Consider the following 15,847-nt stretch of genomic DNA (forward strand, 5'->3'; position numbering starts at 1 on the left):
TAATTCTCCGGGGGGTAATCGTCCTACGGGGGTAGTTTTCCGGGGGTGATTGCCCAGGGGGTGATTGTCCTGATACGGTTAAAAAGACCATCCTCACTCAAGATTATAACCAAGGGGGATTACGTATGGTTAATACTGAGAAACAGATACTGAGTTTTCGTTTAAGATGGCTCGGTAGATTTTATTGGATGACAGTAAAGGTCCATGGAAAGATATGTGTAATTATTGGTTTAATTTGCTCGGTGGCGTAAATCTTCTATTAAACTGTAACTATGACCATAAATTATTCGATGTCCAGAAATCGCAACTCCTTGATTTCTATTTCGAAATATTACAAGCCTGGAATTATGTGAAAGGTTTTACTTGTAGTGAAAATTATTCTGTACAAGATACATTTTTTCATAGGCAGATAGTATGGCATAAAAAGGATATTGTTTTTAATACGAAGTCTTTGTTTTACGCAGATTGGTTTGGTTGTGGAATTATTTATCTAAAGGACCTCTTTGAAGAAAGTTTCTTTTTGTCTATTAAAGACCTGTCAGTATGCCTTGAGACAAAAAAGAGCAAGCAAAATCTTTTATTCGATTATACTAAATTGAAGAAAGCTTTTCCAAAGATATGGCTCAGTGATCTTACAAAGGAAGAAACTGAACAAGTATATTATATTCACTCTCTTGAAATTCCTTATTTTAAAATTGGAAGAGTGTCCTTACCTATCAGTGACGTAAACAGCAAACGTTTCTACAATCTGATATCTTTTAAATATACATTCAAAAACAACAGATGCTGTCTTTTGGGGGAAAATATACTACAAAGAAATATTGACTGGTCTTCAGTGTTCAAAAGGAATTTAACATATACAAGGGAACATCGCTTAAGGGAGTTCAGTTTTAAATTGCTGTACAATGTACCTGTTAGAAACAATCTTTACAAATGGGGATTAGCAGATGACAGATACTATCCCCAGTGCCATGTCATAGAGGACATAGTGCATGTGTTACTCGAATGTGAACAGAAATTCTTTGATTATATCAAACATCGTGTGAAGTACACTTTTAATATTGATTTTGTCATGGATATCTCTTGTTTACTTAAGATTAATATTGACAGAGAGATAGACGTTGTAACAACGATCGCATTCTGGTGTATATACAAGATGTTAGTCATCCGGAATAAGTATGGATTTAATGAAAACCATTTCAAACTAAGATACGTATTTGAAACGAATCAAAAACAGAATTGTTGTAAATCAGGAGCTTAAAAAGCCGGACTAGAGGTTGCAAAAGAAACTGCTACAAGCACTTTAGATGAAAAGTAGCAAAATATTGTATAGTTGAGAAAAAAATATGTGATTTCTATTGATAACATTGTGCGTCAATTGTATTTGTTCTCACAACTTTATTTTGATGTTTGAATGTAAATAAACACCTAGTTAGAGGCACACACAAAAAAATGCCCAGTGACGATATGAATTGTGTATACGCTTATTATCACGTGCTTGAAATGTGAACACTTTTTATAGGAGAAAAAAAAATCATTATGTGCATTCATAGATAAATGTAATGTTTTGCTTTGTGTCATGAAATGCTCACACAAAATAACTTTGGTGTTTATTCATATCACTACTTTTATTGTATAAGAATTCATTCTGTGTACATTTTGCTTGGTGATCTTATATTTCGTGACATCTTGATTGACTTTTTGCGTCACATGCCATAATTATTTAAACGTCATAATACTGTCTTCGTTTTTAGTCCATTTTAAGAAAACTAGCTATTAAAAATTATTCTTTCATGAAAAGATAAGATTTTTGTCTGCATTTGTTATTTCATGAAATCACAAAGTACGTGTCATATCATCATTTCCTGTATTTCATTCTGGTATCACGCTGCAGTTGTGACTGGGACTTTTTCTGATTTTCTACTCTGTTGCCTTTTGAAGTCATGTCAACTTACGTATATCCATTGTTATATTCGAATATTATCATATATGACGTAGAAGACTACTAGTTTCGAAACTGCCTCATGGGTTGCTTTTTTCTAAAGACTTTGCGATCACGTAGTGAGAGAATTTCTACAGATGATTATTTTTAAGTAAAAATAGATCACTAATGGAAAAATAATGAACACTATAACAACTTAACCAATAACATTTAATGATATATATATATAGGCTATGTCAATGGGTAGCATTTGCTTGACAATATCAAAGCGCTCTGCGCTGGACTGTTTCTTTCTATTTCCAAAATTTCATCATCTATTTTTTGGACAAAAAAGTGACGACTTCCTGCCTTGGCCTTCAGTCCTTTATGATGTTGTTGCTGTTGTTGCTGTTGTTGCTGTATGTTTTTTTCTTCTTTTGAGGGTATTTTGTTCTTGTTCACTCAAAGGTATAGACCAGTTCTGGTCATGCGATTGCATTGTGAAAGAAACGTTGTGGAATCGATCGGAAAAGGTTGATCATCTAGCGTATAAGTATTGGTGTGTACACAGCGGATTCAAAATTCAGCTGCCAGACTAGTTTCTAAATAAGCAAGGCAATATGAGCACATCACTCTGACTCTACAGTAACTCCATTGGCTACCCGTATCCCAGAGAATCCAATAAAAAGTTATCCTTCTAACTTTCAAGTCGATTAATCAACTCTGTCCCAGTTACATACTTTATGTGAGCTTGTCACACCATGCGTACCTACTCGATCCCTCCGTTCTGCATCTCAATTGAACCCACGAACGACAGGAAAAAGTCATACGGATTCAGAAGATTCTCATCTGCAGCTTCGCGTCTTTCGAACTCTCTCCCCGCTACCTTCCCAACCATCAGAGACTTAACTTTCTTTAAATTATAATTGAAATCTTAGATGTTCTAAAACGCTTTCTGCATGTCATTTAAACTGCATCATTGTATTTCATCAACATTTAATTACTTTACTAAGCTTTGTCATAATTTGCTTTCGTTTCTCTGTAACTGCTGTTGATGATGAGTAATCTTGTCCTCATTTTGATATTTCTTTAGTTCATGAATTAGCAGTAATCTGTAATTTCGTTGTTTTATTATTGCAAAGGGCTTTGAAGATAAAATGCGCTATAGAAGCCTAGGTTATTATTACTATTATTACATCATACAAGGGCACCGACAAGTAGTGAAGAGAGGATTACGCCCCTACCCCCCTTATCAAAGAGTAGAGGGACACCAAAGCATCAGTCTTTCCGAATTTTAAAGGCATCTTTTTTGTAAGTACACCAACAAAATATACTACTGAACCAAACATTAAAGCCTACTTCCATCATTTGTAATTTGAAAAGTCTTCACCTACGTCGTCACTCAATTACCCCCCCCCCCCCCCCCCTCTCCACGTTTGAGACCCTGTTGATGCCCTTGTTTGCAACACATCCAAAGCAGTAAGAAATTGAAGCCAAAAGAAAAGACAAAGCCACAAGGAAACTGGTATCACATTCTTTATTAAAAGAAATTCTATATTATTTTCTGAAAGTCTACAAGTTATTCATGAAAACCTTTTCTATTATCAACAACTTTTAATCAACACACTTTTCATAGACCAAACTTTAACAATATTAATTCTGCGATGACCTACTTGGTAAAATACAAAAATACTGCTCAAATAATCCATTAAACATTATTCAATAAACATATATAAATGTAGACCAATTGAATTATATATAACATGTTACATGTAATGTTGTACAGTACACACTGTAGATGTAAATGTATGTGGATATATATTCAAATATTGAATAACACTTGTTGAGAGCGAATGTGAAGGTCAAGCCACTTGCAAGGAATAGCTGCTTTCTATCATAAAATCCATGGGTGTTGTGCAGAAAGGCATATGTGCCTGGCAGTGCCCATATTACATTTTAAGAAAAGTTTTATATGACAAATCCATAACATATACTTGCATTTTGAAAACATCTTATATACATGGATGACGATAGTATAGTTCCTTCAAAATCATGACATCTTTTCATGAATTATGCATAAATGAAATATCTTTTATACAGTATCGTTTCATTGACAATAACAGATTTTAAACAGGATAATTATTAGATATCATATAAATCACTTCAAGTGCGATGAAAACAAATGACACTAATACAGCGTCAAAATAATGGTTCGATTCATAAGAAATGCATTTTTTTTTAACTCAAGTTCAAGCGGATAGTACGCACTTCTACCATTTCAACATTACATCTTAACATTACACCACTTCCTACATTGAAGTGTATACATTCCTTACCTTATATACATGTACCAAGAAACAACATCTCAATGAGATTTCGGGAATATAACAATATATTACATTAGGAGAAATGAATACGAGCTCATATCTAAAATACGTTAGACACTGCAATAATGCCAAGACACATTTGAAGAGGAGATAATTCCTTGATATATCATATGGGGGGAAACGAAACAATGCAGTGAAACATCGACATAACGAACACAATTATCACAAACTCTCATTATAGTATATATAGCAGTACTGTGTCTCCTGATAGTGACTTTTTTGCATTGTGTTTTGATCCAGAATGTGTGGAACTACACATACATTCAAATTCAAAGTTTATTCAACACTCTTCATAAAAACATTTAAATCATACAAATACAGGATGGAATGATTGTTTTTCATTCTTTAATGGGCGATCCAACTTCACAGGTTTTCGCAACCTTCATGGAAAGCCCCGCATATAACCTTTGTAAACATAGTTAAAATTTACTGTTACTTTGTATATTTTGATTTTTATATTGCGAAATAAAATTGAATTGAATTGAATTGAAATTGAATTGAATTGAATTGAAATTGAAATTGAAGATAGTGATAGAAAATTACAATGGCAATTTATGAAAGCATTCGGTATAGGCAGAAAAGAGGGATTCCTTATGTTAAAGACTACCCCTAAACACACACATATACAGGAAGAAGAAAATAAATATATTATCATGTACAATCAGAGTAAAAAACACTAACAATAGAGTTTAACAAATCTACTTTACAAAAGTGTCAAAGTTGCCCATGCTATCACACTATAGTGAGCGGATATAGCAAAAAATCACTGAAGAATGTGATTTTTATCGTGTCAATTAGGCAACATTAAAGATCACATTTACAAATACTTTCAACAATACTCCATTTAATGTCCTATGATACCCGAACATTAAAATCGCTTTACAGCTTCTATGAAAATGAAACAAGTAATACCGGTATATAATAGAAAATCTGGTATTTTCCCCTAAGTGCTACAGAACAGTGTGTTATCATACATAGCTACATAGTTGAAAGCAGATACAATTTGGTCTGCATTGTGTAAACAAGGCCACAATGGCAAATCAACAGCAATGGTATTCTGCCTACGCATAATAGACCTCATAATAACAACCGAATTCGTCATCTTTTCTGTTTCATGAGTTTCGTCAAACCAAAACATATCTTTTTATACATAGAACAAATATTACAGATTGAATGTCCACACATTTGGTTGTCTGAACAGCTGGGTTTACAAATCGAATGCACAACGACAGAAGACAGTTTGCAAACAATGCAATATTATATTATCTTTGATTTCATTCTTTAAAAAATTAGATTTCAAAATATTGATTCATTTATTTTAGTTTCTTTTGAATAAGAGAGTACAAAGCAAAGCACTTACAACTGGAGCATATGAAAAACACAGACTGAAAATCAACTCCCCAAAGATATGTTTATGCAGAATAATCATACGCTTGCTCTTAAAAGTCTCTCACTGAGCGATTTTCACTCTTGACAAAAAAAAAAGATGATCATATACTGCTACACAAGTCAAAGTACACTACAAACAAAACCTTTCCTATATCATTGACCTATAACTGTAATGGAAGTTGATGAAGGGAACATCTATGGCCATGATTTCACAAGAAAATCATGTTTGAACGTCATGTTAATGTATGTATATACACCTACTTCTAAATGAACATGGTCACGTCACATTGTAAAGAATAAAACAAGGGAAACGCTCTCGGCGGTCTCGCCTGCATTATTTATTTATTTATTTGTCGTTTTATTTTGACAGGGTAGCCCTTTCAAGTATAAAAACTGCTTGACCAAGGGGCCCTGTATCAACATAATCAAAAACATTTTTACAAAACATATAAACATTCATAAGTTATATGAACACAAAAATTAAACAAGATGAAATATTGAAATAAATGGGGGGGGGGTAAAATATTCATGTAAGTACTATTTTAAACTATGTGAGAGAAAGGAGTTTGCAGTGTTTTTTAAATGAATCCAGGTAGTTTAATAAATGTAAAGAAGGGAGTAATGCATTCCATATAACGGAGCCTTGATAACAGGAAGATCTTTTGAAATACTCGGTTTTGTGTTTTTTAATGAATAGAGGACAGGTAGTTGCATATCTGGTATAAACGTTTATCGGTCGATAGCACACGATATCCTTAATATATTTTGGCATTTTATTATTTATCACCTTATACATCCATATTCTAAATTGGTATTGCACTCTCTAAACAACTAATTGCCATCTTAGAGAGGATAATAATATAATACGAGGTGTCAAAATATCTACGTTTAGTATTAAACGGGCATAACGATTTTGTAACTTTTGTAACTTTTCCAAATGACACTTTGCTGAACATCCCCACAAAACAATACCGTAGTCAATATGTGACAATATCAAACTATCATATAACAATTTTAAAATTCTTTCCGGCAAATAATATTTAATTCGTTTTATACATGATATGGTTCTAGATATTTTGGAGACAGTTTTCGATATATGTATATCCCACTTTAAACAATTATGAAATAATACACCAAGATATTTAAATTCATTTACAACTTCGATAACATTATCTCTGTAAATCAAGCGTACACTTTGATTTTTGATTCGTTTTCTTGTCCCAAATAACATGATCTTACACTTTTTGATATTCAACATTAAGTCATTTTTTTCAATGTGATCAACTATTTTTTTAAACTCACACTTAAGCGTTTTCTCAACAAGGGCAATATCTTTGCCTTGGCAAAATATTGCGGCATCATCGGCGTATAAACATATTTTAGTATTTTCACAATAGGGCAAATTACAGAGGTCATTAATAAAAACAGTAAAAAGAAGGGGCCCAATATTGATCCATGTGGGATTCCAGTATTTACACCTCTAAATCCAGATTGAGCACCTTTGACCACGACACATTGTAATCGATCACTTAAGTAACTTTTAAACCAGGCCAATTCTTTTCCTTTTACACCATACTTGTCTAATCTGTAGAGTAAGATATCGTGATTCACCGAATCGAACACACGTTTTAGGTCCAAAAATAATGCACCGGAGATAAGACCCCTGTCTATCCCCCTAAGTAAGAAATCATTTACATCAACTAGCGCCGTTCCTGTTGAATGAAGCGGTCGAAAGCCCGATTGCCTATCACTGAGAAGAGCATTATCATGGAGAAAATCATACAATTGGGAGTGTACTGCCTTTTCTAAAATATTAACAATATGTGAAAGAACCGAAATTGCATTACGCAATTCGATATGATGACACATTGAGGTTGGGACATTATTTGTAAGCAGAGTAGCCCATTAGCAGCCCCCCCCCCCCATGAAATCCTCTTAATATAATCAACATTTTGAAGTGAATATTGACTATGAATCATCAGAATTATCATTTACAATCATTTGTACAGAGATTGATAACTTCAATGAAATATAAACAAATAACAAAAATTGATTTATTAATTATCATATTAAGTCTACTGACCTAAACTGACCTTTGACCTTAAATTTGTGACTTGGAATTTGTGTCATATAATTTGTGATACTTGATTACCCTTGGGTACAAGGTTCATGGAATTTGAACAAACACTTTTGAAATTACGCCAAAAAATCAAAATGTTGATGCTGATGCCACAACAAAGTCTAAGTTTGCAAACCTTAAATGACAATAGGCCTTGACTTTGTCACCTTAAAGACTAATCACATGACTGATGATACTTGATAACCCAATCTTCAAGTTTAATGGAAGAGGAATACATACTTTCAAAATTATGTTAAAAATGTAAAAACTTAACTTTTGGTTAAGTTTTTGATGTTGATGCCACAACATAGTCTAAGTTTGTTGACGTGAAATGACCTTTGACCTTGACCTTGGGACCTGAAATTCTCCTCACACAAGATTTGAATACTTGATAAGCCTTTCCAAGTTTCACTGATTATATTGAAAATTTAAAAACTTAACCTAGATTAAGTTTTTGATGTTGACGCCGCCGCCGACGCCGTCAGGGGAAAAGCGGCGCCTATATCTCGCTTTTGCTATGCAGGCGAGACAAAAATGATCATATTATGACACTAACTTTTAATTAACAGTCTTAACATCAGATACATGTAAGTTTGAAACATTATTCCAACACGAATGGATGCAGGAAAATAGTATTATTTGTGACGGACATGTGTGACTATTTCGTAGAACATATTAAAGTACTTCCTGTCATATAATCTAATCGCACAGATAACATTTGGCCACTCTTGAAACACAACTACATGACACTAAATACATGTATCAATATGCACCGGTTTAAAATGACCAACAGACTTTAAAATAAACATGTCATGGATTTATGTCTTACAGCTACAAATATTTCCGAGAAATCATTTCAAGTGTAAGTGCTCAGATTCCTTCTATTGTACTTTGAAAGCATTCAGGAATTCATCACAAAACTATACGATTATCCCTGTTGGAAATATTCACTTTTCTTAATAAGAAACATAGAAATAGAGCACTCTGAACAAACTTACATACAACTGAGGACTCCTGCACACGTGTATTTTCTAAGCAATATAATCTGTAAAATCTCTTCTTCTTAATGTACCCTAAAACTTTAGAAGTCATAGCCTTCAAGGCCCTCATCAATATCATCAATTTCATTGACATAGGAAGGGTAGTTTGTAGAACTTGCTTGTGTAATGAAGGGGTTCTCTCTGTTGTCCTTGTACACTACATCATACGCAAGAGGGCCAGCAAATGAGAACCCTAGGTAGAACTGAACAGGTTCCTGGCTAGGTAGACCATTGATGGGAAGAGACAGAGGGATCTTCACTGGTTCTTCTCCATCAGGGTTGTACAAGACAAAGTGCTTGCTGTCTAGGACACCATCCAACCGCCTGAGTGTCTTCTTGGTGGAGACCTCTTTCCATGTGTTATACGTGATTCGACCAAACGAATTCCGGTGGACAAATCGGGATTTCTTATTTTGAACTCCAAGATAGAACTCTGTGGCAGGTTTCATGGGGCTGTAAGTTTGACGAATTCTGGATCGTCTGGGCAGGTTGTGTCGAGACTCTGCATACACCTTATTGTGGTATCTACCAGTCCACCTAGCATTCAGTTGCCTAATTGTCTCTCCGATTGGTGGGCTTCCTTCTCTTGGTGTGCCATTGGGCCAATTCAACAGCATCTCAAAGAATAAGCCATAGAACCCATCGTCTTTTTCTTCCATCATCTTCAAGATGTTCACCGACTTTCTGGCCTCTGATTCATCTATTCCTTCGTTGGGATAGACTGACAAGGCAAAGAGGGTAAACACAAAGTTCCTGATGTCAAAAAGACTTGGACTACTCAGGTTTTGTCTCAGCAAAGATTGAACCTGTTTGAGATCAGCCACATTGTTCTTTGAAGCCATGTCAAAGATATGTTGGTATCCCTCCGCATTCATTCTTTTCACATCAGATCGTCTCATCGCATAAGCAGTTTCCACTGGGTACTGTGCATGCACACGTTCATCTTCAAGCTGTGGAGACGACAGAGCGAAGAAGCGGTGTCTGGCAGTGTAGACTTTCTCCAATTTGTCATCATAGTTTCTGTACGACGCTCCACCAAATCCTTGCGGTTTACAGTGAGCGAGATAGTCAGTGAAACGCCCAAGTACTTCGTCGACCCTCTCTGACAATGATTTCATGGTATCACTGAATTCAAGGAGTGAAGGTAGGGTGAGATCAGGAGGAATATATTCCGTCATTAGATACCTCCTCAAAGTCTCAAATCCTTTATTCCTGAAACAGAAAGGTCTCACCCTCTTCTGTACTATTTCCAGGAATTTAGCAATGGTGGTGATTTCACCTTCAAAGCCAGCATAATTCCTGTTCCCTTTATTTTCTTCCATAGCCTTCTGAGCATTTTGAAATGCTGTGCAAGATTCACTGAAAGTATCCAACAACTCCTTCATTTCACAGTCACTGATAACTTCTTGTTCTTCCCTGCGCTCATACTGTGTCATCTTCTCTCGAAGGATGATTCCTTTCGTGTCCCAAAAGTATGAGTTATTGCTAACAATGCCAAGTGCTATATTGATGGCTTGTTCTGCATTATCAAAATCACCTTCTCGCTTGCAGTGAAGTCGAGCCTTCTGTTGTGCTATGAATGGGTCTCGGAATTTCTTGATGCCAACTTCCATGATCTTGAATGCCTTCGCCTTATCCTCTGCATATACATCTTCTATGAAAGGGGCAAAGTCAGTTTCTCTGTCATCTCCGTACTCTTTCTTCAGTCTTCTTACCATCAAATCTCTGCAAACCTTCTGAATGTAGCCTTTGCTGTAAGACAAGGTGTCCAGGATTGTTGACTTTTCAAGAAGTTCAAGGATCATGTCAGCAGGTTTTTGTTGAAAGAGTTCACCAAGCTGCTCTACAATCTCTGTTGCAATAACAGGATGGACGATTGCAAGGCCTTTCACACAGCCATCAATATCTTGAATGAAATTTTCAAGGAGGAGTAGGTTCAGAAATGGCTGCCTATGTTTCTCCCAGGGCCCAAATGTCTGTTGACGACCACTGGACATCACTCTATATCGACTTTGCATGAAACCGTCACAGGCAGAAACAGGCATTGCAAAACCAGGATTGTACTTCTGCACTACAGCGATATACTTCAATAAATTGACAGCATTCTGGAGTGCCTTCTGTGGTTCTTTGCCAACTCGTGGAAGAATGCCCTTCACAACCTTTTTCAGGTATTCAGGATCACATTCTTTTTTCATTACCATGAACGCAAGAAGGAGCTCAGGAAACTCCTTTTCATTGAACACATTCCTCTGCTCAAGATCTTTGGTCTTCTTTGTGAACCACCGATTCTCTTCTTTTGTTAGTTTATGTTCAACACAAACGCATGACTTTGATTCTTCCTTCTGCTGATGACTATGTGGCTCTGAGGTTCTTTTGCAATGGATGAGAACAAAAGCCAGTCCATTGTTTCCTAAGTACCTGATTTCTCTCTCGAGGCTCATTAGAAACGGTTTCATGGTCTCAGAATCCAGGTTTTCCAAGAGGAGGACAACTGGCCCTGGCTTTTGTCTTTCCTCATAGCCATACTTGTGGAAGGCAACAATCTGATTCACTGTGTCGTTAGTAACCCTATTGACAACTGCACATCTGTAGTTTCGGTGCAAGTCCCACAACAGGTTCTTTGCTACCGTTGTGCCTCCTGAACCTGCTACATGAAAGACAGTCGCCATGGAAATGTTGGGGACTTTCTTGCCTTGAGAGTTGAGTACTTTATGAACATCGGAAGAGATCCTTCTGTAATTCTGACGCTTCAGAACATGATTGTAGCCTTTACCTCCATTCAACCTCTCTTCTGACAGATAGAAATTCCACCAGTCAACTCCATGACCTTGATAGAATTGCGACTCTTTCTCCTGAACAAAGTCCAAGAATTTGGGGTTATTCTCATCCATAGAAGTGTTTTCACACTCATTCTTTGCTAGGATTGATATGTCTGACCACTGACTCTGGTGTTTCTTCATTAGGTCGCACTGTCCTTTAGGAGCCATAGGAAGTACTGGCAAACGTGTCTCACAGGACCCTAGAAGTCTCAACATGTATGTGTTGATCTCCTGCCATTGCACTCCTCCAAGACATCTATCTTTCATATCCTTGCTTGAAACGATGCTTTGACTTTCAAGATGCTGAATCCATTGGTGCAGTATACCCTGATTCTCTGCAATCACAGTGAAATGTTTCAGGTCCTGAAAGGATTTGGAAGTGTAGAACTCCCTGAACAGCTGTGTCATGACCATGATATCTGAATAAGAAAGCAGGAAGAACAGGACGACTGCTCTGCCTGGTGGAATGACACCAGGGTGAGAGAAGAACCGGACAGTGTTCGAGACTGCATGTGAGCGCTCTCTCATCCAGTCCATATCTGACATCTTGTCCATTCCTTGCACATCAACATCATTCCGACCATTAGGGAACACCCAAACAGGAATCTCTGGGAAGTCAATTCCTTCTCTAAGGGCATTTACATCCTCGGTCTCGACTGTTAATGTTTCTGCACTCAAGATCTTGATTGATTTCCTCTTATTCACATACTGACAGAGCCCCATCTTGTTGGAATCTGCATTGCAGTCAAAGACAACATTCCAACTGACAGAAGACATGAAACCAAACCGTTCTTCCAACTCTGTAGAACTCAACTGTTGAGCGGGTGTGTTGACAACCAGAACTGGGTAGTAGGATGAATCAAGCTCACCTTTGTCAGACCCAAGAAGAAGATTAGTAAGCTTTCTTTCTGTATTTAAGTTACTGTCCTTAACTCCAATCCCAGATCCCTGATACAGTGATTCCTGTCTTTCTGGATGACCAAACGGAGGCCATGGTAAATCCACTTCAGATGGATTTGGTGTGGCAGAAGTATAGGATGAGCCGTATCCTGTCTCCACGTCTACAATAGATTCAACAGTGTCCTGTTCCATCTTCAGCGATGCAACAGGAACTTCCCCTAGAAAAGGAGCTGTTGTAGCTTTTTTCTTACCTGGAGCTTCCACACCTGTGGAGTCTACATGGATGTTACCCAAAGGTGAAGAAGATGAGGTTTTGTGCACACTTTCTCCCTGTGGTACTGGTTCATCTGCATCTGCTGATGTTGTTGGTGTCGAGGTAGGTTCTACTACAACTGAACTGGGTGTGTTCACATTCTTCATTGCACTTACCTTGGAGTTACTATCCCTACTGTCAGATAACGCAGATTCCGGAGTGGTCAGCATGCCCATTCGTTCTTTTTCAAGGTAATGCTCCCTCCTTAACATCAATCTTGTGCAATATCCTGCAGAGAGTTCGAAATCTTGTATCAGTGCAGCTTTGGAACACCTCACCAACGTGAAACCATCCACCCCTTCAAACTTACTTACAAGTTCATCGGAGAGACGTACGTTACTTTTCAGCCAGATGGCCACCTCTTCTTCTGTCCAGTCCTTCATCTCTTTTGATGCTTCACCTGAAGTATGTAAGAATAAAAGTATTCAAATTAGCAAGTCTCAAATATTATCCTATATGCTAACTTCTACGAGACATTTTTTCACATAATCAGCAATTTTCCTTTCGTAATTATACCAATAATTTTGTTTATACGGGAAAGCCTGATCAGCATTAATGTTGTTCTCTCGAGTCTCGATGGCCCTGAAATCATTATTACCCAAAGCATTGCTACGTACACATTAACACCAGGGTGGAGGGTGGCAAATGTGGATTGATGTTTTGCCAAAGGATGATGGTGCCGAGCTGGAATTCGAACCTTGCTTGAAATAAACTTTTTGCCTTTTAACAAATCAATTTCCCTCAAGTCAAATTCAAAGTAACAAATGTAGGCATAGGGACAAATCTTTGAGATCTAGAATTACAAGTAGCTCAATGTAAATATAATTGTTGTACCTGTATACACTTTCTCTGCGCTTGTTGCAGAATCTTTTTCTTTGTCCGCAGCATCGTCTGGCCCACATTTCTCCTGTCTCATTGTTATATGAGATGCCACTGAAGCAACTTCTCCAGGTGTTGCCGAAGGAGAATTACCAGCTAGGAGACCATAATTTCCTTCTTCCTGAGTGACTACCTGCTTTCTAACAATGGCTCCCGGACAACTGGGTGTCCTTGGTGGGCCATGACATCTGATGATGTTGTTCTGTCTTCTTTCAATGCTTCCCTCTTCTCAAAATCTGTTGACAGACTAGTGCTCCGAAGGATTGGGTCGATGACTGCATGTGAAAGTACATCCCAAGCGCTACTTCCTTCCGGCGCAACATCTAGAACGATTTCCTCTTGAACTTGCTGCTTGGTTTTTTCAGAGATGAGCACCTCTCCAAGCTGATGTCCGATGCGGCCGCTTTGGACATCTCTTTGAAGCTGACGTAGACCTTCGATGGTGTACACCTTCACATTGAAATGAATAGAATCTACAGTCAATCCAATTAGCCTGTATAATCCACTCCTCCCTATGCTCCTCTCCAAGCCCTTCACCAAGTCTGAGTGTCGCTTACACAAGATGCTGAATGTTTTCAGCTCCTCTAAAAATTCTGCTGCTACTCCTGTGGATGGGACCAAACTAATCTCTGAGGAAATGGCATCTAGGAGAGCTTGTAGATTACCTTGTGCTTCTTTCCTCACCGACGGATTGGAATGGGTGACATTGAGCTGAACCTCTAAGGAAACAAAGACACAACACGAACCATTCGTGAACAAGAACATGTAATAAAAATAAGCTTAGCTGTAAAGAGGACATTGCTTATGTCACAGTTTAATAAGCCATTTCGTAAATACTATCTGCGCATGGGCAGATAAAGGTAATTTCTGATAAAATTGTAAGACCCACCGACAGGAATACATGATCATGTTATGGATTCATTATTCATGTGTGCACCTACGGTACATTCTATGATGCAAGAGGGCAAACAATTGAAACAAAAGCTTTTCATGAAGCACATACATGACTTTGGCATTGATTTTTCTAAAATACACATAGTGGCACATAGATGGCTCAACTCCATGAGTAAAAGATCTGTGGATATTTGGGGTCATTTGATCCATGTGCTAACTACGAAAATGTCTTTTTGCTCATACAAAAGTTCATTAACAATACATAGTTTGGACAAATTCCTTGCCTTGTTCTTCTCAAAAAAAACACAAAAAAAACAGATATGGCTCCAGAACAGAGACCGACATACAAATTAGAAATTAGAACATTGAACAGAGTCGCTGAGTAATTATCGTTGCAGGAGCAATTGTTGTACATCGAAGCAAAAGTGAATATAGAATGTCTTACCTGTCACTCCTTTAATATGCCGGTCTTCACTGATGAGCAATGTCTTCCCCTCATTGGTGACACCCAAGTGATTATTGCCTGGAGATTTAAAAAAATCTTTGAATTATTATCAGGTATAGTAGATGCCAATACATTTCCCGCCTCTTGTATTATCTATTTGCTGTTTTGCTCAGTATAATACTACAATTATTCTGTCCACTATGGTGAAAGAAAAATATTCGCTCTTTATCAGTCTCGTTTGGTTGAAGAAAGAAAATGTAATCATGCTACCTGGAGTGAAATGTCGATTCTCTGAGATATTTCGATCAAGTCTGATATGGATATGAAGTTAACATGAATTGCATCTGTGTTCTCGACGTTGTACTTCTGAAAAAAGAAAGAAATGAAATATTGGAACAACCTGAATCTTCTAAAAACTTACGGATCTTGTATGCTTTCCTTCCCTCCTGGCAGTCCTCCAGAATCCTGGCGAGAGTTTCGACCTGGTCGTTTTGAGCTGTTTGTTCCTTCTGCCACTGCACCATGACGTTGTAGCAAACATTTACAGAATGAAAGTTGCTTTCCTTTCGAATTCTGCAGATCCTTGCATAGTTCAGACCTAATCGAAGACTCAATGGGATCAGCTTATCTACATGAAGTTCCTCTGCTATTTCCAACAACTGAAAATCCTTGAAAGTTCTTCCAAACAAGGTTGTGCATGTGTGCTCCTTCTCAAAAACTGAAAGAAACCGAAACACAATG

At 37.3% G+C, this 15,847-nt stretch overlaps 2 protein-coding genes across 2 annotated transcripts; both read right to left on the reverse strand.

The window, feature by feature from the left end:
• Positions 1–7,898: 7,898 nt before the first annotated feature.
• Positions 7,899–13,292, reverse strand: LOC593743 (sterile alpha motif domain-containing protein 9-like). Its single transcript, XM_030994534.1, has one exon. The coding sequence runs from the start codon at positions 13,269–13,271 to the stop codon at positions 8,898–8,900; it is 4,374 nt and encodes a 1,457-aa protein (XP_030850394.1). The 5' UTR covers positions 13,272–13,292; the 3' UTR covers positions 7,899–8,897.
• Positions 13,293–13,729: 437 nt separating this feature from the next.
• LOC115928288 lies at positions 13,730–15,818 on the reverse strand. The gene is made up of 3 exons (XM_030995373.1): positions 15,528–15,818; positions 15,107–15,184; positions 13,730–14,486 (listed from the first exon to the last, which is right to left on the reverse strand). The coding sequence occupies exons 1-3, from the start codon at positions 15,628–15,630 to the stop codon at positions 13,897–13,899; spliced, it is 771 nt and encodes a 256-aa protein (XP_030851233.1). The 5' UTR covers positions 15,631–15,818; the 3' UTR covers positions 13,730–13,896.
• Between the last annotated feature and the right edge of the window lie 29 nt (positions 15,819–15,847).

This window comes from Strongylocentrotus purpuratus, unplaced genomic scaffold (genome assembly GCF_000002235.5).
Source record: "Strongylocentrotus purpuratus isolate Spur 01 unplaced genomic scaffold, Spur_5.0 spur5_scaffold_21, whole genome shotgun sequence".
NCBI lineage: Eukaryota > Metazoa > Echinodermata > Echinoidea > Camarodonta > Strongylocentrotidae > Strongylocentrotus > Strongylocentrotus purpuratus.

Bases quoted from the DNA above. Each gene is read 5' to 3' on its own strand.
- LOC593743 (XM_030994534.1), bottom strand. From the start codon at position 13,271: ATGAAGGACTGGACAGAAGAAGAGGTGGCCATCTGGCTGAAAAGTAAC.
- LOC115928288 (XM_030995373.1), bottom strand. From the start codon at position 15,630: ATGGTGCAGTGGCAGAAGGAACAAACAGCTCAAAACGACCAGGTCGAA. The intron at 15,185-15,527 runs GTAAGTTTTTAG...TTAAATCTCCAG, and splicing joins AAGGAAAGCATACAAGATCC to GCAATAATCACTTGGGTGTC. The intron at 14,487-15,106 runs GTAAGACATTCT...TTGTTTCCTTAG, and splicing joins GCATATTAAAGGAGTGACAG to AGGTTCAGCTCAATGTCACC.